General features: G+C 50.1%; 2 protein-coding genes across 4 annotated transcripts in view; both read right to left on the bottom strand.

The window, feature by feature from the left end:
• Window positions 1-1188: 1188 nt before the first annotated feature.
• Window positions 1189-11218, bottom strand: Myoz3 (myozenin 3). The gene is made up of 6 exons (XM_027949266.1): window positions 11158-11218; window positions 5909-6063; window positions 4949-5008; window positions 4707-4833; window positions 4173-4335; window positions 1189-1357 (listed from the first exon to the last, which is right to left on the bottom strand). Exons 1-6 carry the CDS (start codon window positions 11216-11218, stop codon window positions 1189-1191), a joined length of 735 nt encoding a protein of 244 aa, XP_027805067.1.
• Window positions 11219-14693: 3475 nt separating this feature from the next.
• Window positions 14694-22044, bottom strand: part of Synpo (synaptopodin) — a 55170-nt gene continuing 47819 nt past the window's right edge. For all 3 annotated transcript variants that reach the window (XM_027949259.3, XM_071612229.1, XM_071612230.1), the window contains exon 4: window positions 14694-17398. In XM_027949259.3, the coding sequence (XP_027805060.2) occupies window positions 16727-17398 (672 nt within the window). In that variant the 3' untranslated portion in view covers window positions 14694-16726. The remainder of the gene's footprint in view (window positions 17399-22044) is intronic.

Here is a 22044-nt window from a genome sequence, read left to right on the forward strand (position 1 = left end):
AATACCTTTCTCTCAGGCTATATTGAGAATTAGGAACCAGGTGTGTCAAGAACCCAGCCCAAGCACTAGACACTCAATAAAAAGCACTACCACCACCATCCTCCTCCCTAGAACTAAGGGACCTACTCAGATGGAGGGTGGAAGGGAGTCCTTATAAGAACTTCATTCCACACCTCTCTTGTAAAGTGCCCAGTAGGGCAACCTCTCCTTTGGATCTCCATGGCCACACCTCTATCCAGGCCTCACCCCTTGCAGACTCCCTGGTTCTCAGCACTGCTCCTCTTCAATGTGTCCCCCACAGCAACCAGTGAAATCCATTGCTAAAACTTCCCCATTTCTTAAAACCCCACTTCTGGACTTCACTGACTCCTAATATAACCTCTCTCTTCCCCAGAACAACCTGCATCTATGCTCAATGCCACACCCACCTCTGCACGTGCCAATCCACTTGTCAGGAAAGCCCTCCCATCGCACCTCTTTCCTTAATGAATTCGCCTTCCTTCTGCAAGACCCCACTCAAATCCTCTGGGAAACTTCTGGAATCCCACCCCACCACCAGGTTTGGGGACCCTTCCCCTGCTCCACGACACCCGGTTCCTCCATTGTCAATGAGCTGTAGGGAAAACTAATGTGATTTACTCCTTCGCAAATCGGCCCTCTCCACCATCTTTTTCTCCCGAAGGCCTGGGCCTGGAACACTGTCTGGCACATAGTAGGTACTTAGTAAACACTTAGAGCATGCACAGATGAAGACCAACTGCAACTCAGTAAAAGGGAAAACTTTCTAATTATCAGAGATATCCTCAGGTAGATGGGCTGCTAGTGAGTGCACCACCATCAGGGAACGGAGTGTAAGCTGCGTGGGTGTGGATTCCTAAAGACACTAACTGTGGCCCCGTCACACAGGAATCACCTGGAGTATTGGTTACTGACAGAAATTCTCCACTCACGAAATCCTGATGCTACAGGTCTAGGGCAGGCCAGAAATCTGTGTTAGGACCAAGGTCCCCAGGTGATTTTGAAGCACATCTGCATTTGGGGACTATTGAACTTTGTGACCTTTGAGGCCATTTGCAATAATGGTTTATGTGTGAAGGCTCTTCATAAACTGTGAAGTGCTGTCCACGAGTCTTGGCTTCAGATACTACCTGAGCCTGGAGACTGAGGAATTGAAGCTTCAGCCTGGGACTACAGCTCCTCGGATTCTGGGAGGTTGCGGACCCAGCCCTGAGCCACCCTGTTGAAGCTGGGTCTGAGGCGGAGGAGTTCCAAGCCACTGAAGGGCTCCGAGACAAAAGGGGTGCCTGCCCTGGGAATGGTCTCCCCCATGAGGGGTCCTCCAAATGGCACTGGGGTCCTGGGAAAAGAGCAACAGGAAAGGTGGGCTGTGTGGAGCAGGGATGGCAGAAGGCTGACATTCAGGTCACATGTGGCCCCTACCTGCCTCTCTCTGGGCCTCAGTTTTCCCTTGTATACAGCAAAGATTTTTCACTATCGTTAACAGATTTCTCCAGTTCCTCCCTCTCCCAAGTCTGACCCTAGTGGGGAAGGAGAAAGAGATTTTCCTTCCTCTAGTTACCTCAACTTAGAACAAAATACCCACAAACTGGAGAGAGAAGGAAGGCTCCAAAAGAGCAGCAAGAATCAGGGAAATGCAAATCACCTCAGAGATTTACCATTTCTCCCCCAAAACACTGGCAAAAGGAAATAACTTGATAATGAGGCAACATTGATGAGGGGGTAGGGGCAGTTTCACTCGTAGTTGAGTGGTTAGAGCGCAAATTGGTGCTGCTACCTTGGAGAACAATTCAGTGGGATCTTCTGAACCTTGAATTTATGTCAACTCTGTCACTCAGCAACTCCATCTCTCAGTGTGGAGCTCAGAGAGGCTCATGCAGGTAAGCACAAGGAAGCAGACATGAATGGTGCCTTAGTGACAACCAGAAGCAACTCAAATGTCCCCTGGCAGAGGAGCGGACAAGACAGAAATTGTGTGTCATAGGACAGAATTCTTGCAGCTTAAAAGGAAAGAACCAGATCTACAGGTATCAGTGTGATAGATTTCAAAAGCATAATGTTGGATGAAAAAAGCCAGTTACAGAATAAAACATAAAGTATCAAAACATATGATACTCACAAACCAAGGCCACAAGCTCTATAGTATGCAACAGCCTTAACAATGTGTTCCAAAAACACACAGGCCAACCGGACAACAGGGCTACCTTTAGAAAGGGACCTGGGAAAGGGACCTGGGGGACAGTAAACAAAGGGCCCTGCTATCATTTGAAGTTGCCTATTTTTTTTCTCTAAGAGAATATATGTGTGTGATTTTTAAAACAATGTTTTAATTTTAAGGAAAACATAAAGCACTGCTGGTGTGGTGTTTGCCTGCAGCAGGGGCCAGTGGGGAGAGGGGTGGAAAGACACACCATGGGCCAGAGCCTGGGATCCTGGCAGGAAAGCACTGCTGCCTGGACCACCCCAGCTTTGGCAGCACAGCCAGGCCCAGCGGGAACAGGCTGGGCAGTGTCCAAGCCAAGCAGGCCTCACAGCCGGGGCCTTGACTGGAAGCCCAGAGCCCAGCATTCTGAGCCCCACTGGGCCCCCAATACCGCTGTCCCTCCTCTCTATGCCTCAGTTCCTCCTTCTGTCTCAGATGAGGTCTGGGCCCAGGACTCCCTAAGGCCTTCCCCCTGCTGGTGGGAATGTGCCTCCGCCTGTCAATCAGAGGCCTGAGATGGGTAGGAGATGTGCCCAGAGCCAGCCAGCCTGGAAGCTGGCTGCCAGCACTGAACGTCTGCGTCGGGTTTTAAATAGCAGGGCAGGCAGGATCTGAGGGCCCAGGAGGAGGACAGGGCCGCCCTGGCTGGCAGGGAAGTCAGAATGTCTGCCAATGGCTCGTGGCTCACACAGCGCCTGTTGGGCCTGATTCTTCCCATCAGGGCCTCCCTGGTAGTCACCTTTCTCCTGAGCCATCTCTTCTCAAGGCTGATCACCCCCCATACCCATCCTCCAGTCCTCCCTAAAAGTGCCTCAAAACGTCCTAGCCAGGCCCTGGAGTGCACCCATCTGTCTCTATCAGACAGACACAGTCTCCACGTGTGGTCTGAGGAGGTGCCAGAAGAGCTGGACTGTGGCCTCCTCTCTGTGGACACTTCTTTTCCTCACTTAATATAGCCTAAGCCAAAGGAGTATGTTCAAAAATAGATGCGGACTGAGGAAGCCAACTGCAACTGAAATGCACCCCCAGTCCAAGGCCCGCCTCCAAGTCAAACTCCAGTCTTGAGTCCTATGGTCTGTTTTTGGATCCCCAGGGCAAAATACTATTGAAGTTCTCCCTTTTTAGCTCTTCCAACCATCATTTCAGCCTGCAGTAACAGTAGTAGTAGTACCTGTAGCTAACGTTTATTGAGAACTTATTACTTGCCAGAACTTTGCCTGTGGCTTCTCATGTCATCCTCATGGCAATGCTGTGAAGTAGGTACAGGTGGGGTAATGGAGACTCAGAGAGGTTAAATTGCTTACCCAAGGTCACACAGCCAGACCTGGAGTTTGCATTTAAACCCACATGGAGAACTTATGCCCTAAACCCAATATATGACACTCCTTTGTGGCCCTGACCTCTGGCCCCACTCCCAGCTTTGGGCAGCCTCACGGCCACCTTGGAGGTCTCTTCCACATGCATCATTGATGCAAGTAAAGAGAGGCTGGGTTGGCCTTGGGATGGGGAGATCTGGGGCTCTCCAGGGCAGAACTGGATGTCCATCATAGAGTGGCCCACAGCAGTGAGGAGAACAAGACACCAGCTCTGGAGTCACACAAACCCAGGCTTGAATCCCAGTCCTGCTGCTTCCTCCTTGTTCTGAGACTTTGGGCAGGTCGTTCCTGAACCTCGGTCTCTTCATTGGCCGAACAGAGGAAATCAAGGCACAGCCACCTCATCTTGTGGGAATACAACAAGACTGGGGCACGTTCACCATTCATTCGTCCTACGTTTATGAAGCACCTACTAGGTGCTGAGGCACTGTTCTAGCAAGACCTCAATAAGTACATATGAAGTGCTGGCACTAGAACTAGGATGTGGAAAGGCTAGGAAATTCGGGCTACTGCTATGGTACCCTGTATGTCCTGGGCTTGCCCCAAACTGCCCGCGCCGCCCAGCCTGGCCTTACTTGTTGAAATTCCGATAGTCTCTCAGGCTGGGGGTGTAACTTGGGCCATCGCTCAGGTAGTCCCGGTAGCTGATGAACTCCTGCCACGGGCAGCGGTAGCCCTTGGGGATGGCGGTGTGGTTGAACTTCTCAGGCGGCACGCCTTTCAGGGGCTCCGCGTAGCCTGCGGGAGAAGCAGCTGTGGGTGCCCCGCGGGAAGTGAAGAAGCGGGCGCGTGGGCTGTGTCTCCGCCGCCCCACTCCCATCCCCACCCAGCTGACAAGGTTGGGGGCGCAAGGCTGGAGTTAGGAGGAGTGGAAAAAGGAATGTCGCAGTTGCTCCAGCAAAGGGGACCCTCCCTCATCCCAGGAAATGAAGAGGACCTGAGCAAGTGAACCTAGGGTTCTTCTAGTTTGGGATCGGATTCTGACTCGCTGTGTGACCTTGGGCGCACTGCTGCCACTCTCTGGGCTTGTGTTCTGATCTGGGGTGTTGGGGGCGCGGTCGCTCCCTGCGTTTCAGCCCTGGTGGCCAGGACTCAAAGCGGCCACTCACCTGGCGCCAGAGCGCTTGGGCTATGGGCCGACGCCGCTGCTGGGTGGGAGTCCTCGGGACCCCCGGGCGAAGCCGGGAAGACGTGGAGCTCGGAGCGGTAGTTCGGCCCCTCGGGGCCATTGGCAACCTGGGCACAGGGCAGGGCGCTCAGAAGCTCAGACAGCCACAGACAGCTGCCCCGCCCCTTCCCGCTGCTGCCCCTCCCGAGGGTCTCCCTCCGCGCTCACCATTCCCGCCTCCGCGCTCACCATTCCCGCCTCCGCAGTTCCAGTTACTCTCCTCTTGGCGCTTCCGGCCAGGATCTGTGGGGGTAGGGGGATAAACCCTCAGGGGGCACGGTGCCAGGGTTCTCCTCCACCCAAGAGAGAGAGAGAGAGAGAGGGAAAGGGCAAGAACCCTCGCATTCATCTCCAGGGCATGTTAGAAGGATGGATGGTTACAACACTAGGCTCAGTGCCTGGAACAGAAGAACGCTCGCTGTTCCCTGCACTTGTCATGGAGTCTCAACAAGATACTTCCCGGAGCCCCAGTTCTCTTCTCTTTCAAGTGGGCATCACCATGATAATGGTATCTACCTCCGAGCACTCCATGCAAGGATAAACTGGAAAGCGCTTGGCTAGCACTGTCTGGTGCACGGCAGAGGTAGGTGTTTTGACATTCTTATTGTTCCCGTCACATCGTTCCCTCTCGGTTGCCTCTTGAGTGGCTCAGAAATGGAGTGGAATATGGATAAAATACTTCTGTTTTCACTAGAAGTACCTGAAACTGCCTGCAGCCTTTTCCAAGCCTAGGAATAAACCATTCCCACCCTCCTTTTCTGCCAGCAGATTGTTCCATGACCTTTTTCTTCTTCAAGTAGAAAGACAAAATTTTAAAAAGCATCATGCATTTTCCATCTTAGATCAAGCCGAAGTCTGAACTAACTCCTGCCCACTGCAAATTTAGCCCAGAGCACACGGCTGGCTGTTCTTTATCAGTTTCTGTACACCCAGGACTCACAGCTCATCCTCCCGATTCATTTTGTGATTTGTCTCTGGGAGAGATGCCTGCAGGGAGAACCCTTTTCAAGGATCACACAGCAAAGCAGGGGCTCAGTCGGATGGGGGCACCCCAGTCTCCCCAGCTGCAAGGACCCAGAGGTCCTTGGCCAGACTCTCTGTCTGGCCTCAGTTTCTCCATGAGCACAATGGAGACCTACTCACCGCCCGCTGACTCTCCTCAAGCTCGAAGGTGAACCTTTGCACCCGGCGCTGCCTCTTCTGGAAGAGGAGGGATCCTGGGTTGTTGCGAAGCGACAGCTCCTCTATCATCAGGTCCTGGGGCACGCTCAGCTTCTTCCCCAGGTCCAGCAAAGGGACTGCCGAGAGAGGCCAGAGCGAGCTCTTACTACCCAACCCCCAAGGCACTCCTGGCCACTGCCTTAAGGCACCTGTCACAGCATCATATGCTATGTACCAGAATGGCTGCTCCACTCACACTCGATGACGCTGGGAGTCACCGCGTTCTGGACTCCTTGCCTACCTGATGGTTTGCCCTGCTCAGAGCTGAATTATTTGAGCATGATACTCTGTTCTTTGGCCATTTGTACCTATGTCATAAATCTCTCAGGCAGGTTCTTGCCCACCGTGGTGAAGGTGTGAGAAATGGTCAGATTCTAAACTTTTTAAATAAAAGGTGCAGGGTGTGAGAGGAGAGTTAACTGCAAGATTTCTGACCTGAGTGGGCAGAAGGGGCTCAGCGAGATGGAAAAGGATGAGGGAAGAGAAACACCAGAAGTCTGATTTTAGACATCTGTCTTTTAAATTTTTTTATTATTATTATTTCTGGTGCTGGGGATTGAACCCAGGGCCTTGTACATGCAAGGCAAGCACTCTACCAACTGAGCTGTATCCCCAGACCCTTAATTTTTATTTTTTAAGAGATGGGGCTTCATATGTTGCCCAGGCTGACCTTGAACTTGTGATCTTCCTGCCTCAGCCTCCTAGGGCATGTGCTACCATGTCCAGCTCTCTTTTTAAGTTTTAAATAGTCTCTTATTATTATAAAAACATAAATGTGCATTTTAAAGTTAGAAAATTTAGGTATAAGTAAAAAACAAGAAAAATAAATATCATTATCTGTCACTCAAAGATTGCCAGTATTAACACTGCAGTGTATGACATTTCATGTCCTTGTTTTTGTTTTTTTTTCTTTCTTTTCTTTTTTTTTTTTTTAGAGACAGGGTCTCACTGAGTTGCTTGGGGCCTTGCTTTTGCTGAGGCTGGACTTGAACTTGTGATCCATCTGCCTCAGTCTCCCAAGCTGCTGGATTGTAGGTGTACATCACCACACCCAGCTTCAAGTCTTTTAATAACTACATATTCATATGTGAGTTTTTAGTGAAATCATAGCAAACATGATTTGTAACTTGTTTTTATCAATTAAAGAGACATCACTTTTCCAAATGAACATATTTTGGTTTTTTTTTCTAATATATCTAGTCTATATTTAAACTCCCAATTGTGTTCAAAATTCAGTTTGAGGAGCCTTGCAGACAGACATTCAAGTGGAAATACTGAGTAGGGCATGTGACTCTGATGTTCATGAAAGAAAACTGACCTGCAGATTTTAAAAAATTAGAGACTCGTGAGCTTACAAATGGTATTTTGTTGCCGTTGTTTTTCAATGCAGAACATTACATTTCTTTCCCTTCTCATGGTTAGGATTTGTCATCTGGCTGATGACTGTCCTTAGTAGTGTGGGATCCATCCCCCAAATCTGTGCTTTCCCTGCCAACAAAATGCAAACTTTTACATTTGACTAAGGAGAGAAGCTTTTTGGTGGACAGAGTGACAGGAGAGCAGAAGGTATGTCACCAGCATGGCCAATGTTGTCCAACTGAAGTCAGATACAGGGCAGGAGGTGTAGCTCAGTGGTAGAACATTTACCTAGCATGTACAAGGCCCTGGGTTCAAATCCCAGCCAGAAGAAAATTAATGAATTAGCTAACTTATTAAAATAAAATCGGAATTACACAGGCTCATGTGCCAGCTCTATAAAATGATATTTTAAACCGGGAAGCTGAAAAAGATCAGGAAGAAATGAGAAAAGATAAAGAGAGCCAAGACTGAGCCCTGAGGTTTCCAACATTTAGATGAGAGGAACCAGCCCTGGAGTCTGGAAAGGAACAGTTAGCTGGTAAGGGAGAAAAAAAAAAACAAAAAACATCTAAAGAGGATGGTGTCCTGGAAACTAAATGCTGGAAGATTTCTGGGATAACAAAGTGACCAAGAGGTCAAGTGTTGCTGAAAATTGACTCTTGTATTTAGTAACATAGAGTCCCTGGTAATCTTCACTAACACTGTTTCTATGGAGCATTTGGGTGTGAAAGTCTGATTGGAGAGGATTCAAGAGAAAATGGACAGAGAACAAGCTTACACATCCCACAGGGGAGCGGTGGGCACAGCCAGGACTTGGAACATTCTACATACAGGGCAACTGGCCTGTTTTCTTCAAACAAGTCAATGACATGGGGAAAAGGGGGCGGGTTGTTTTAGATTAAAAGAGATTTAAGAGGCATGGCAACCAAATAAAAACTATGACCCTTGTTTAGATCCTGATTAAAATAAACTAGAAAACTGAGAAAGCTGAATATGAGATTGGCTAGTAGATGTTGTTAAATCATTACTGCTAATTTTGCTGAATGTGCTAATATTTTTTTAGTGGCATGTAAGGAAATGTCTTTTTTCTTATTTTCATGGATGCTGAAGAATTTAGGGGATGTCATGAAGTGCTCTTTGGTATTTGCTTGGGGATCCAGGAATAAAGGGTGGCACCCTCTACTTACGTGTGTGTTTGGAAACTGGCATATGATGTGTTAAAAAGACAGAATGGGAAGGAAAGCATTGATAACGGCTTGCAGAAGCTGTGCTTTCAAGGCCTGTGGCAGCAGGCAGCATGGGATCCAGGGGGCTTGTTTGTAACGGGGAGATAATGGCCTGAGTGTTAGCAGTGGGGACCATCTGATAATGCACAAGGGAGAACTGCTGGAGGAATGTCCTTGAGCCTGAGAAGGGGCAGAGCAGGGTGTCCTGTCCAGCTAGAAGGGCTGGCACCAGACAGGTGTGAAGAGCGTTCATCACCCTCTCAGGCAAAGAAGGATTGAGAACAGATGCAAGCCAGTGCACAGATGTGGCAAAGGGGGCTTGCCCATGTTTTCTTTGAGCTACTATAGTTTTCTCAGCGAAAACTATAGTAGCAAGGTCACTAGTTGAGAGTGAAAGTGGGGGAAGAGGTACTGGAGGCTTTGGGTTGCCAAAGTCACCTGAGAGAGTAAGTCATCTGGAGGGGTGTCCAGGCTGGGGAGAGGGATGTAGCTGCCAGCAGCAATGAGGGCCACCCAGGTGCTGCAGTTTACCTGCACAAGACTCCTGGGCTCTACTCCTAAGGATTCCACCCTCACGACCACCATTAAAGGTTGATTAAATATAAATGACATGTCCACGCACAGGGAAACTGAGGGGAGGGAGGCAGTAAGATAAATCATGGTAGTGTGCAAAGGAGTCCGTGGTATGTTGCTAAGTGAAAAAAGGAAGTAGCCGAAGAACACAGCACACAGTATTTAGCCTATGTGTATGTGCATCTATATAAACAAATCATATGTAGACATAAGAACTTACACAAAAATGATAACAGTGATCATCTACAGATAGTTCCATTATGAAGAACTTTCACTGTCAAAGTCATTCATGGTGTTTTGTCTGAATAGTTTTAAAAATGGATGTATTCTGCCAGATATGGTGGCGCATGCTTGTAATCTCAGCAACTCGGGAGGCTGAGGCAGAAGGATTGCAAGTTCAAAGCCAGCCTCAGCAACTTAGAAAGGCCCTAAGCAACTCAGTGAGCGCCTGTCTCAAAATAAAAAAATGAAAAATAAAAAGGGCTGGGGATGTGGCTCAGTGGCTAAGCACCCCTGGGTTCAGTCCCTGGTGTGAAAAAAAAAAAAGAAAAAGAAAAAGATGTATTCTTTGCATAACCACATAGAAGAAGCAATTCTGGAGACAGAAAGTGCAAGTCAAATTTCAGCTCTGTTACCCAGAGGTGTGCAGAAACCTCACTCCTTGAGTCAAAATTTTTTTCATCTGCAGAATGGGAATAATAATATCTAACTTGTAGAATTGTTTTGGGGCTCAAATAACAAGATTCAAATCTCCTAGCACACTGACCCAGTAACCATCCAATAAGGATGGTGTTTTTATTATTACTATTTTAAAATGACTTTTTAAGTGGTGAGAGAGTGAGATTTCTTTTTCTTTCCTATTTTTCTTTCATTTCAAAATCCTCTTTAATTAGTGGCTTAGCAATTCTCAACTAGTTATATATTTCAAGTGTGGCATAAATGATGTGTGTCGATGTTTAGAGGACTCTAATTAATTACTCAGACTACAGAAATGAGAAGGTACTGCCCGACTCTTCCAACTGAAGTATGAGTATCTCACAATGTTTGCATATTTCAACACACAAAATCAGGGGGCAGGGGGGCTAAAAGAAACACAACACCAACAATAAGAGGCAAGAACACACAAACTAGCTAGGTTAAAAGTTTGCATATAAAGCCACACAACTTGATTGACTGCTTCTTAGGACTGACAGAGGCCAATTGCACAGGGGACCTTGGACAAGCATTTCTCAGAGCGAGCTCACTGTCACCAGCTTTGAAGTCACCTGAACACTTGTCCAAAAGGCAAATGTATGCCCCCCCCCCACAAGGTCTATGAAATCAGAGACCTTGGGGGTAGATGTTGTGAATCTTTATTTTTAATGAAAAACATGAAACAACTATGACTCACACTAAAGCTTGAGGGTCCCCCCTGAGTTGAATTCATTTTTTAAATATTTGAAATGCTCTAATGTAGACCAAACAAGCAGACTTCAAAATTATTCCAGAAGTTCATGAAGAGGTCTTACAAGGTTGATAAGCATGGTTTTAGATGATTTATTCTTTGGATGAGCCAGCTTTGAAGTAAAATGGTTTGAGTTTGAGGGAGTGGCCTGCTGTGGCTCTCCTGCCATGCTATTCCCCCACCACTAGTGTTGAGCCCTGGGCTGGGCCGCCTGGGTCATCCTGAGGCCCATGAGAGGTCTGTAGGTACCTTTAGCAGGAACAAGTAGGCCAGAACTTGTGGCTACAGTTGATCTGGGACCAGAGCCCTCAAGGAAGGCCTTAGCTGGGACCAAGGCCAGGATCATCTTGGGGTCAGAACCCACTATGAGGCCTGGCCTGTGGACATAAGGGCAGGGCCCCTTCAAAGCCTCAGGAAATGCCTGTGCCCAGGTGGCAGATTCCACAGGCACTCCCTCAGGGCTCTGGAACTCACACCTGCTTGCTAGCCTGGGGCCAGCAGGCCTGAGTGACCACAATCTGGGACCAAGAGAGGAGTTTGAGGAAAGCATAGGACTGGGCCCATCTTACCTGGTCCAGCAAGGTCCCCCATGACAGCCATCACTGGCTCCTTCTGCTCCTTGGGGATCATCCTGTGGAGGAGACACTCCCACAAATAGGCCAGGCTGTCCCCTTCCTCCCTGAACCTCTCCCTCCCAAGGCTTCCTCCAACTCCCCGGTCCACTCAGCCCCAGCCCTGAACAGTCTTGACCCACCCCAAAATCAATAGCAAAGGTGTCTGAGCTGAAAAGGCCTTTCAGGTCTTTTTGTAGAAGGGAGGAGATTGAGGCTCAGGGAGGACAGGGGAGGTGCTTGAGGTCAGACAAATGGGGTCCATGTTGCTAGGGAGGCACTGAGAGTCATCATGGGTCCTCCCCCATTGCCCACCCTGCACTGACTTCCACAGTGTTCTCTTCTCCCTCGACCCTCCTCTTCTTCTTCCTCTATCTCCCCTTTTTCATCTCATGGTACTTTCCAGGAATCTTAGAGACCATTTGTGATTAAAATAAGCCCCAGAGCCTCAGAGAGCCCTTGCAGGCCCCAAACTCAGATTACCAAACTTTTTCCCAGAGAAGGAGGCAGCACCCTTGGGTTCCCTGGCTGACCACCCACCCCAGTCCCCCTCTCCTTTGTTTCCAGGTCTTACCATATTCCTTCCCTCAGGAAAAAAATTTGCCCCTATCTGTGTCCCCCACACACATACCTGCAAGGACCCTGGGTTAGTCAGTGGACACTGAGCTAAGCAACCTGCAACTGTGAACAAGTAGCTCTCCAGCTCTGTGCCTCGGTTGCCCCCTATGTGATTTAAGAGGGTTGGGCTAATCATAGGGATCCATGCTGAGCTTCGGGGTATCATGAACAGTTAAAACTGTAAGTAAACATGAGTGTGACCACACACATTTGGGGTGATCAAGAGATGATAGAGAGTGCCCCCACTCTGATCTTTAGAATGCCACAGTCCCCAGATCTATTTCTGGATAAACACTCCCCTTACCAGAATTGACAGGTGCTGGGAAGGGGTCCTATTTACAGACAGGAAGCGACTTCCCTCCACTGCCTAATGACCCTGAAGTCCTGGGCAGATCCATCATCTATCCCCAACCTTTAATCCTAGTCGCCCCCTCCCCATTTAATGGAGAGAACCTAGAACTTGTTCCCCTCCTCCCAACCAGGATCCAGGCTTTCATGAGGCCCCAAACTCCCCAGATCCTCTGCAGGGCCCTGTCCCTGCTGGGGGAAGAGGTCCTCTGGGAATTGCCTAGCCTCCTCCACCCACTCCCCACAGCTCCCCCAGCTCCCTTAGGATCCTGGTACCTGAGAGGGTGAAACCACAGTGGTCAGGAAGGAGTATCCGACCCTCAAGATTAACACCTCCGTCGGGAAGCTGAGAGTTGCGTGGTCAGTGTCTGTCACAGTCGGCGGTCAGCGGTCAGTGATCAGGGTGTGCCCTGTAGCCAGCTCTGGCTTCAGCTGACGAGAATCATTCTTGCCTTGTCGTGGGTCACAGCCTTATTTCGGGCTGCAACAGGAGCCGGGGCCAGATGCTAAAAGAAAGCACCAGGCCCTAGGGAAGACAGGTGCTCCGGCAGCAGGCCCTTGCAGACAGAAGGGCTTGCACCCACGGGTACACATGCACAAGAGCACATGTCCAGGTCACCTGGAAATACTGAGAATCAGCTGCTGTTCACTTCAACTTGTTAACTGTCATGTTCTTAGGCCTACAACAGTGTTGGATCGGAGCTCAATAGATATCTGTTGGATAAATGAATGTGTGGATGGATGAATGAACTCTTCTTGATATTTTTGCTTGACTTATCCTTTGTCTCCTTCCTTCCTCCTCTCTTCGCTCTCTCCCTCCACCTTCTCATATTCTCTAAGCCTCTCTCTGTGAACTGAAAATAATAAGCAAGGGCCCTGTCCTCAAAGAGCTCTCTCAGGCCACAAGCCTTGTGATGCATCATGGGAAAGTCTTTGGGAGAGCCCAGGGGAGCAGGGGAGCCTGTCACCAACTCAACCTGGAGGGCGGGGAGGCTTTCCACAAAGGGAGACATTTGACTTGGGCCTTGAAGGATGAGTGAGAGTTCCTGGGACAGAGGTGGGTAAAGGCAGTGCAGGTGAAGGACACAGCACTGGTAAAGATGGTAAGAGGTTGGCGAGTAGAACCAGAGCCAGGGCCGTGGGGCCATGGTGTGAGATGAGGCCCAACTGGTGGGCAGGTGTGAGATCACAGCAGGCTTCTCAGAAAGAAGCTGTTATGAAGGCCGCTGAGGAAACTCACTGGTGAAGTGGAGTGGTCAGATTGGCATTTGCCACAGATATCTGGCTACCAAGGGGAGCAAGGTGAGACAGGGGTGGCTAGCCTGGGCAGGGACAGAGGGGATGGAGAAGAGAAGGGGCATCAAGGGTACTTGGAGAATCCACAGGTCTCGTTGAGGGATTGAAAGTGAAAGGGGAGAATGGGAGCTGCCCCAGACTCCTGTGTCTGACTCTGGAACTAAGGTAAGAAACGGGGAGAAGCAGGGTGGGACAGGGGCAGAGACAGCTCTGTTGGGAGGAACTCAGTTTGAGATGTTAGGTACTAAGGTGAAATCAACTGTAAGCAGTAAGTAAACTTCAGAGGTTCCATCTGAAGTTGTGTCTGGGTCAGAGGCATATAAACCACTCCTGGGAAAGTGTGGGCACAGGAGGGACAGGAACACCCATGCCTATGTTTTGGTGAAGTTGTTCCAGGGCACAATTCTGACACCTGGTAGGGACGGAAGACTGGAGTCTGCTGTGGTCCTGTCCCTTGGGCATCTCTGCTCAGTGTCTGCTGGGCCTGAGCGTCTAGAGAGGAAAGGCAAGTGATGTCCACCTGGAAGGCTTGCCCTCACCTGCGAGTGGGCCACAATCTTCTTCTTTAGGCAAAAGACATAGGAGAAGACTACTCCTGAAAGTCTGGGTCCTGGCCTCACTAGTGTCCAGACTCAGATGTGACTCCTCATAATGGCTCCTGTTCCTGCCCTGGATCCCTGACCTGCCACAAGGAAGCAGCCCCAAAATACCCTGACCCAGGTAGGCCCTGCCTACTCCAGTGTCAGTGACATCGAGTCAGGGCATGGGCAATATCACCCTGAGACATTATCTGATCTAACTCTCTCATTACAAAGATGGGGAAGTTGAGGGCTGGGGCTGTAGCTCAGTGGCAGAGTGCTTGTTGCGCATGTGTGAGGCACTGGATTGATCCTCAGCACCACATAAAAATAAACAAATAAATAAAGGCAATCTACCAATTTTTTTTTTTTTAAATTTAAAAAGAGGGGGAGTTGAGACCTGCTGGAGTGGGCTCACTCAGAGCCACCTAACTAGTCAATGATGGAACCAGGATTTCAACCCAGGGACAACACAACTTCTATGGTTCTAAGTTTTTCCATTGTTCACCGTCTCTCCTCAGGGTTGCATACCCCCAAGTTCTCAGTCCATGTGTCTCAGATATCCCCCCCCCCCCCAGTGTCCCATGGACTATGCCACATCTGGGGAGAAGGGAAGGGCTTTAGCTAAGCCAAAAATGACACAGGAGGCAGAAGAATGCAGGAAGCATTTATTTAGCTGAATTCTACTGGAGGTTAGAGGCAGTACACAAGCAATCTCTTAAACGGTTAGAGGAGAGGGTCAGGGAGAAGGCAATCGTAAGGAGAGAACAGTCAGAGAAAGAACTGCAGCTTCCCAAGGCTGCCTCCTGCTGGCTCTGTGGAGAAATGCAGTTAGAAATGGCTCCTCTTTGCCACTGCATCAGCCAGAGGCCTCAGTTTCTCTTCTCTAGGAGGAGGTACTCATAGCCCTGGTTTCCTATGCTACAAGGGTCCCTGCAGGTATGGGGCTTTGGTAAATGTAGTCACTTAATAAATGAGGAGGAGTCCCATCTCATCTTTCTACCAACAGGGCCTGTGTCCCCAGGCCTTAAGAACCCTCTGGGATTACTCCTTTATTCCAAAGTGTGCCCCATCCCAATCCTGATTCTCTTCCATCATGACCCTTGCTTTCCCTAGCCTTACATGGAAGATTCTATGACTAATGTTACTCTGCTGGGTGGGTAAGTCTACCCTTAATCCCAAATCATACTGTTCCTCACCTTTAGCAACATCCTAATATTCTTTCTCCTACATATACTTGATCCTCAACCAGTTTCAGCTACCACCCTGCTGCATCCTGGCAAAGTATTCTGAATCTGATCATCTGAACTTCTAGAGGACCCCACCATTCAGCTCTGGAAACTACAGAACAGCCACATTCCTCTCCAGTTCCCTCCTAGGGACTAGAATCAGAACTAAGAAGGATGGCTAGGGCCTGTAGCTAGGCTCCTCAAGGTCACTGGGACCAGGCATGAGCTAAGCCAGACTGCAATGATAAAGAGTTGGGTGGGACAGTGCCCACTCTTCTGGTTATGATATGGACACTGGGGCTGTGGCCTAAAACTGAAGAGGGAGGCACTTCCTAAGTGGCCAGAACCTAGGCTGACTCTGGCCTAATCCTCACTTACTACCTAAGCTCATCTGCCCCTGAATTCAAGCTCAGCCCATCTGTCACAACCACCCTTCCCACTTCCTAATACCATGTAACGCATCTGAGGACTCGGAGAGCCCTTGGAGGTGATCTGAGACAATCTATCTCTTGTTAGACTCTCCTTTGTGCATCCTGGCCGCAGCTTGCATACTTTCTATAACAAGGTACTTTTTGCCTCTCTCTTTCCAAATGGGCAGCTCCAAACTGAGGGCAATAGGTAAGGCCAGAGGGTAACTCTATTTCTTCTTCTCTCTTCAGCCCAGCTTTGAGACCAGAACCTGCCATGAACAGACCCAGAAGACAGGCAGGTTGGAGGCCCAAGACTGAAGAAAATTATTGTCCTGGCTGCAGAAGAGATGACATGGACAGTCTGACCTGGGATGGAGAAAGTAGCGTGACAAGACCCAGAAAGAATCTTCCTGCTCCTTTTCTCCAGAGGAACTAGTAAGGCATCTTGAGCTGGCTTGGGAGATCTCTCTAAAGGTCATTGGGTAAAAATAGAGCTTGTCCCAGAAGTGATGGAAAACAGCTGCTCCTGCCTGGGACTTGGTGCCAGGGAGCTGGGTGGTCAAGTCAGGGCCTGGACTGGGGACATACCCTAGGTTCTTATGAATATACTCCTTATGTGCTCCAGAGAGCAAAGAGCCAAGAAGGGGTGTGGAACCCTGGAATGCAGCAAGTCCAAGGGTCCATATGCACAACTGAACCCTCCAAGGCACGTGTGTGTGTGTGTGTGTGTGTGTGTGTGTGTGTGTGTGTTTGAAAGAAGGGGAAATTTAGATGTTTGGCGACTGCCTTGTCCAAAGCTGCATTAAACAGATGAGAAAGCTGAGGGTCAGACGGAGGAAAGGTCTAGCCCAGGGTCATACCACTGAATGATACAGCATGGATTAAAACCCAAGCTTGGGTACCTACTCCATTCTCAAGCCCAAAACGCTCTTTTCTGACCACTTAGCTCTGGGGCTATTCGATGAGGCCAGATCCGTTGGGGTCGTGGTGCCGGGATTCCCCAACACTGATGACTTCTCTTACTGCTGGGCCCTCCCAGGGTGGGGCTTTAGGTGGTGCAGGAGGTCTCGGTGGGGAGGCTGCCGCGTTTGAGCCTCAGGCTACCGTTCCATCCTCGGGGACAGATGTTGTAGCCGAGGATGCCAGGCGATTTAACCCCAGAGTCCTCGGAATCAAGGGACACGTCGGAGTCCGTGGGCGAGCGGCGGTAGGGAAAGGGCCTAGGTGGTGCAGGCACTGGGCTCCGGGGACTGGCGCAGGACGGGGGCCCGGCCAGCAAGGGGCTCGGCGGAATGGGCGTGAACGCCGCCCCCCTCGCTACCCCTGGGTTGGAGCGGGTGGGCTGCGGCGAGCGCATGCGCGGTGGTGGCGGCGGCGGCGGCGGCGGCACCCCGGGAGGAGAGAAGGGCCTCAGATTCTCGGTGCCCGCTGGCCGCGGGGAGGCGCTCTTACGCCGGGCCGCGTTGATGATGTTTCGCGCCAGGAGCGCTTGCAGCTGGCGGCTGGGCGGACGCACCTCGGTCTCGGTTCGCAGCGGAGATACTGAACGCTCGCTCCACGAGGGAGACATGGGCGGCGGCGGCAGCGGCGGGGGGCTTCCCATGCTGCTCCCGCGGCCCGGCTCCCACGGTCCTGGGCTCACCCAGCCGTCCAGGCTGCTGGGGGGCCGGGACGCGCTGGGCGTCCAGGGCGGGGAAGTGGGCAGGCTCTCTTGGCGGTCCTGGGGAGAAAACAGAGAGGGTGAGGGCAGGTTTTTAGTGCTGGTTTTGGAAGCGACTGAGTCTGATTTGTATTTTCTATAAGGATAGAAATGCACTGACCAAAGTCAGGCAGAACCTGCAATGAAACCCAGGTGACCCAACTCCCAGCCCAGAATGTTTTTAAAAGCCAACGCTATCGGGGTCAGCCTCTGCTTTTAAACGGAGGACAAGGGGAAGGGACGATGACTAGGGTTAAAGAACGCTAGCTTTGGAGACAGACTTGTTAATTTATTGGCAAGCTCTTGCTCCCTCTGGGGTTTAGTTTCCTCCTCTGTAAAATGGTACGCTGTGGAGTCCTTGTGTGAGAGAGAGGTGACTTGTGTAAAAGGCAGTTATATGTATTAGCATATTGCTTATAGGAAAGTGCTCAATAGGTGTTAGTTACCATAAAGAGATAGTGGAGGGGTACATATGAAACTAACCGAAATGGTTACCTGTTAGGAAATAGTCTTATCAGTAGAGTCAGAGCATACAGCCTCAGGGGAGTGGGTCCGAGGCTTTTTAAGGTATTACTTTCTATAGAAGTTTAGATTTTTTATGTGCATATATTATCTTTTTCAAAACAGTTAAATTTAAGGGCTGGAATGTGGCTCAATGATACAGCACTTAGCTAGTGTGCACCAGGCCCTGGGTTCAATTTCTGGCACACACACACACACAAAAAGAATTAAATTTAAAACTATTAGCTACTATTATTAAAGTTGGACTTAATGAAAGACTCCCTCAGCCCCAAACCATTTGCTATGTTGCTATGATGACCTCCTTATTTTTCCTTGATGCCTAAGATGGGAGGGAGTTCCTACTGACAGATGAAAGGCCAGTCAGTCTTCCCTAGGCAGCACATTCCCCTTGTTGGACTTTTTGCTGGCACCAGGAGAGGAATGTGACTCCAGATGGTGAACATGCTTGAGTCTATAAAGCACTACTTTGCCATGCACTCTGCCATACCTGTTTCCTCCGTTCAAGGACTTGCCTGTCTGCAAGGTTGTTTCTCATCCTATATCTCTCGTTGATTCCTCACAACAAAGTGGTGAGGAGGTAGCGGGCATAGTCACACCCAATTTCCTAATGATGAAAATGAAGCTCAGAGGTGTAGATAGCAGCCCAGTATATTCTGCCATCCCCCCCTCCCCTGAAATGTATGTGTAACTATCTGCTGCTCAAAGGCTACCTCCCATGTCATCAGTTTTATCTGGCTTGGAAGTGGAGGATTTGGAAATCCATGCTGAGCTTATATTTCTCTAACCATCCCACTGATGATCCTGTCGATCCAATCAGATTCCAGCAATAACCAGTCTACTAGGGCTCGCAATCCAATCCAAATTCACCAACAGCCATCCATCCATCTGAGTCCCTAGCTAGTCAGTCCATTCATTCCTTGCCTCCTACCCAATCAAATCTAGACCCACCCACAAGATCATTCTTTCCTCCAATCAGCAATCAGCCACGGTCAAGCAAGTCATCCTTTCAACCTATTGAAAAATCTAGTTTCTCCCAGAAAAAGGAAGCAATAGGCAGAGATTATACTGTTCTCCAAACACAAGGCAGCAGTGCTAGTTGAGCCCAGACTCTCGGAATAGAGCCCTTTAACCTAAAGAGGAATGTCATGCAACAGCCTGGAGAGGAAGTTTTTCATGTTGCCTTGGACTTTAGAGACCTCCTGAGGACATCCAAGCTTCAAGCATGAATAGAGAGGTTACGACTCAGCATGAGAACCCTCTTTCAGGGTCAAGAGTTGTGCAGAGTTTGAGCTGGAGACCCTGAGAGTAGCTCTATGTCTGACACATCCCAGGAAGTGTGCATCGAGCCACCTGTGGAAGCAGAGCCCATGTCACAGGGAGAGGAGCTTACAGAGAGGTCCTGGCCACATAGGAAGGAGTAGAAGCTCAACCCAGAGTTTCAGGGTGTGCTCAGACATGTCCTATACCCAACTACCATGCCCTCCTGAGCAGGAAGGTGGGGACAAGAGCTCATGACCCGAGAAGAGCCATCAAGGCAGAAGAACAGGTTCTTCAACCAGAAAAGGAGGCCGGGCCAGGGGGAGCTACAATAACTGTCAAAAACTCTAAAATGTTGTCTTTGCCTTTTGTGGTCACAAGGGGATTACGGGGTCCAAAAAATAGAGGGAGTAACAGGATTAGCCAGGACCCTGAAAGCAAGCAGCTCAAGCAGAGGGTGGGATGTTGTGGGTAGTGGTGAGCAGCTCCTCAGCCTCTGGAGGACGGCCAGGTCTGACCTCATACTAACTCCATGTCCAGGGACTGACTCTGCATGGGGGTTGGGGGGGTTCACAATACAAAAAAAGCTGCAGAAAATCAGAACTGTTCACTTTCTGCCAAAGTAGAAATGTACCATATATGCCGATCTCCTTGGAAATGCACTAGGTGGAAAATTCAGAGAGTAGCACCCAGTCAACCCTGCCCCAGTCCCACAACAGAGCACATGTTTGGGGTAAAGGCAGAGCAGTCAGCCACTGGCTAGCATAGACCAAACAGAGCTCCCACCTTCGACACTCCTATCTGCACATAAGGAAAAACTGAGGCCAGAGATGGGAAGGATTGTGCAAGGCCACACAGGAACCAGGTGCACATTTGGCAGTTCTTCCCTCTCCAGCAGGGATGGAAACTTGGTGTTTTGAGGAGCCAGGCAGTGATGGTGATGAATGTGGGAAATCGCCAAATTTAGATAATAGGAAGGGGGAGGGGACGTGTAGAAATTGAAGAGCAAATGCTCTGGTGAAAGGCATTTCAATTTCATTTTTCAAGAACCCAAACAAGGGCTGGGGATGTGACTCAGTGGCAGAGAGCTTCCATAGTGTGCACAAAGTCCCAGGTTCAATCCTCAGCACCAGTAAATAAAAAAATAAATACATCTGGGCCATAAGGGGCAGCATGGTCCCCCCCTGCTCAACGGCCGTTTTGGTCAGACTCTGAGGGAAGGAGAAAGCAGAATAGGAGTCTGGGTCCCTGCGGGTTAACCTGGGGAAGAGAGGGCAGCCTTCACTTCCCAGGCAGCACCTAACTACGGTAGCCCCAGCAGATCCAAACACACGAGGACACACTACACTCACACACAGTGGCTGACCAGTCCACTCCACGGCCCAGGCCAGAACCAGGAGCAAGGGAGCCATGACCCAGCAGCAGCAGCAGAGAATAAAGAAAGAAGCAAGATGGATTTGAGGCAGAGTGTATTGAGAACAGGAGAGAAAACAAAGTTGGGAGAAGAACTCAGCCCAGCCATAGGACGGAAGGTGGGCTCCTCCACGGCTGGCCCCCCAGGGTTGAAGGGAGCAAGGGCCCAGGGCAGGGGGCTTCACCTTGTTCTGGGGGGGGGGGAATGTGGCATGAAGGAACTAAGCTCCTTTACAGCTCCCCAAGCATGCCCCCTCAGTTTGTGGTTCCTGCAGAATGAGCTCACTGAGAAGGCACCCCTGTTCCCATGGAGACGAGCCCTGAGCTCACGAAAACTGCAGGCTCAGCCCAGCATGGCACCGCCTCCACCACCCCTCGCCCCTCTGGGAGCCCAGAAATAGGACTGGGAAAAAGGAAGTGGGTGGTCCTCGGCCCCCAGTCTTGGGCAGCTTCCATCTGAATCCTGCGGCTGGTATCTGTCTTTTCTTATACCCCACAAAGTGTAGTTTGGGGGGATGTATCACATCAAAGGGGCGTAAGGGGGTGTGGGGATGTCTGGCTACTTGACTCAACACCTTCACTGTGTGAATGGGGAAACTGAGATCCAAAGATACACATCAAGTCATTTCATTAGAATCCAGGTCTAAGTCCAAGACTTCCCTCAAAGCCTTAGGGTCTTTACTGTCCCTTCCCCCAGAGCTGCTGTGGGCCTATCCCAGCCAACATCATTTCCACAGGCAATTCCGACCTGAGTCACCCCAGCCCAGGCTTCTGAGCCTTTGGCCTCCTGCAGCAGCTCATTCTAACCATACCTCACCAGGTCATCGTCACAGACATCTAACTCCATCTATCCTGTTTCCTTTTTCTGGCTTCCCAGGGACTATCTTGTCACTCACAAGCCCTTCCTCGCAAAGCACCAGCCTATCCTTTCAATCCTCACAGCTTATCATGGGGAGGAGCCTTCATTGTATAGATGAGAAAACTGAGGCTCAGAGAGGGAAGTGACTTGGCCAAAGTCACACAGCAAGTGGAAGGCCTAGATGGGACCTCCTCCTCTGCCTCTCTCCCTGGGGCCTGTGCCATTGCACTGAGGTGAAGCCCAAACAGCCCATGATACCTCACTCAGGAGCCACCCTCCTAGCAGTACACACACATTTGCACATCATTCCCTCAGGGATCCCCTGGGATGTCCCCCACCCCCAAACAGAAGGGCAAGCCAGGTGGAGCAAGACTGAGGCCTAGGCCAGGAGTCTCCCTCAAGTGGAGCCAGGTCTTGGAGAAGGTGCAGAGGCAGCTGGGAAGAGCAGGAAGAACAGCAGCAGACAGCAGTGGTGGGCCAAGTCCGCGTCCAGCAGGAAGCCCCGGGAGAGAAGAAAGGGTGGAGGCCAGGCAGGCTGTCTGAAGCAGTGGAGAGGAGACGTCCAGAGGCAGAGGGAGAGACAGGCCTGCAGAGGTGAGAATCCAGCACAGGAAGG

Source organism: Marmota flaviventris, chromosome 5 (genome assembly GCF_047511675.1).
Source record: "Marmota flaviventris isolate mMarFla1 chromosome 5, mMarFla1.hap1, whole genome shotgun sequence".
Taxonomy (NCBI): Eukaryota; Metazoa; Chordata; class Mammalia; order Rodentia; family Sciuridae; genus Marmota; species Marmota flaviventris.

Excerpts from the sequence above, each read along its gene's own strand:
- Myoz3 (XM_027949266.1), bottom strand. The coding sequence starts at position 11,218 with ATGATCCCCAAGGAGCAGAAGGAGCCAGTGATGGCTGTCATGGGGGAC. Across the intron at positions 6,064-11,157 it reads GGGGGACCTTGCTGGACCAG|TCCCTTTGCTGGACCTGGGG; the intron begins GTAAGATGGGCC and ends CTCTCTCGGCAG. Across the intron at positions 5,009-5,908 it reads TTGAGGAGAGTCAGCGGGCG|ATCCTGGCCGGAAGCGCCAA; the intron begins GTGAGTAGGTCT and ends CTACCCCCACAG.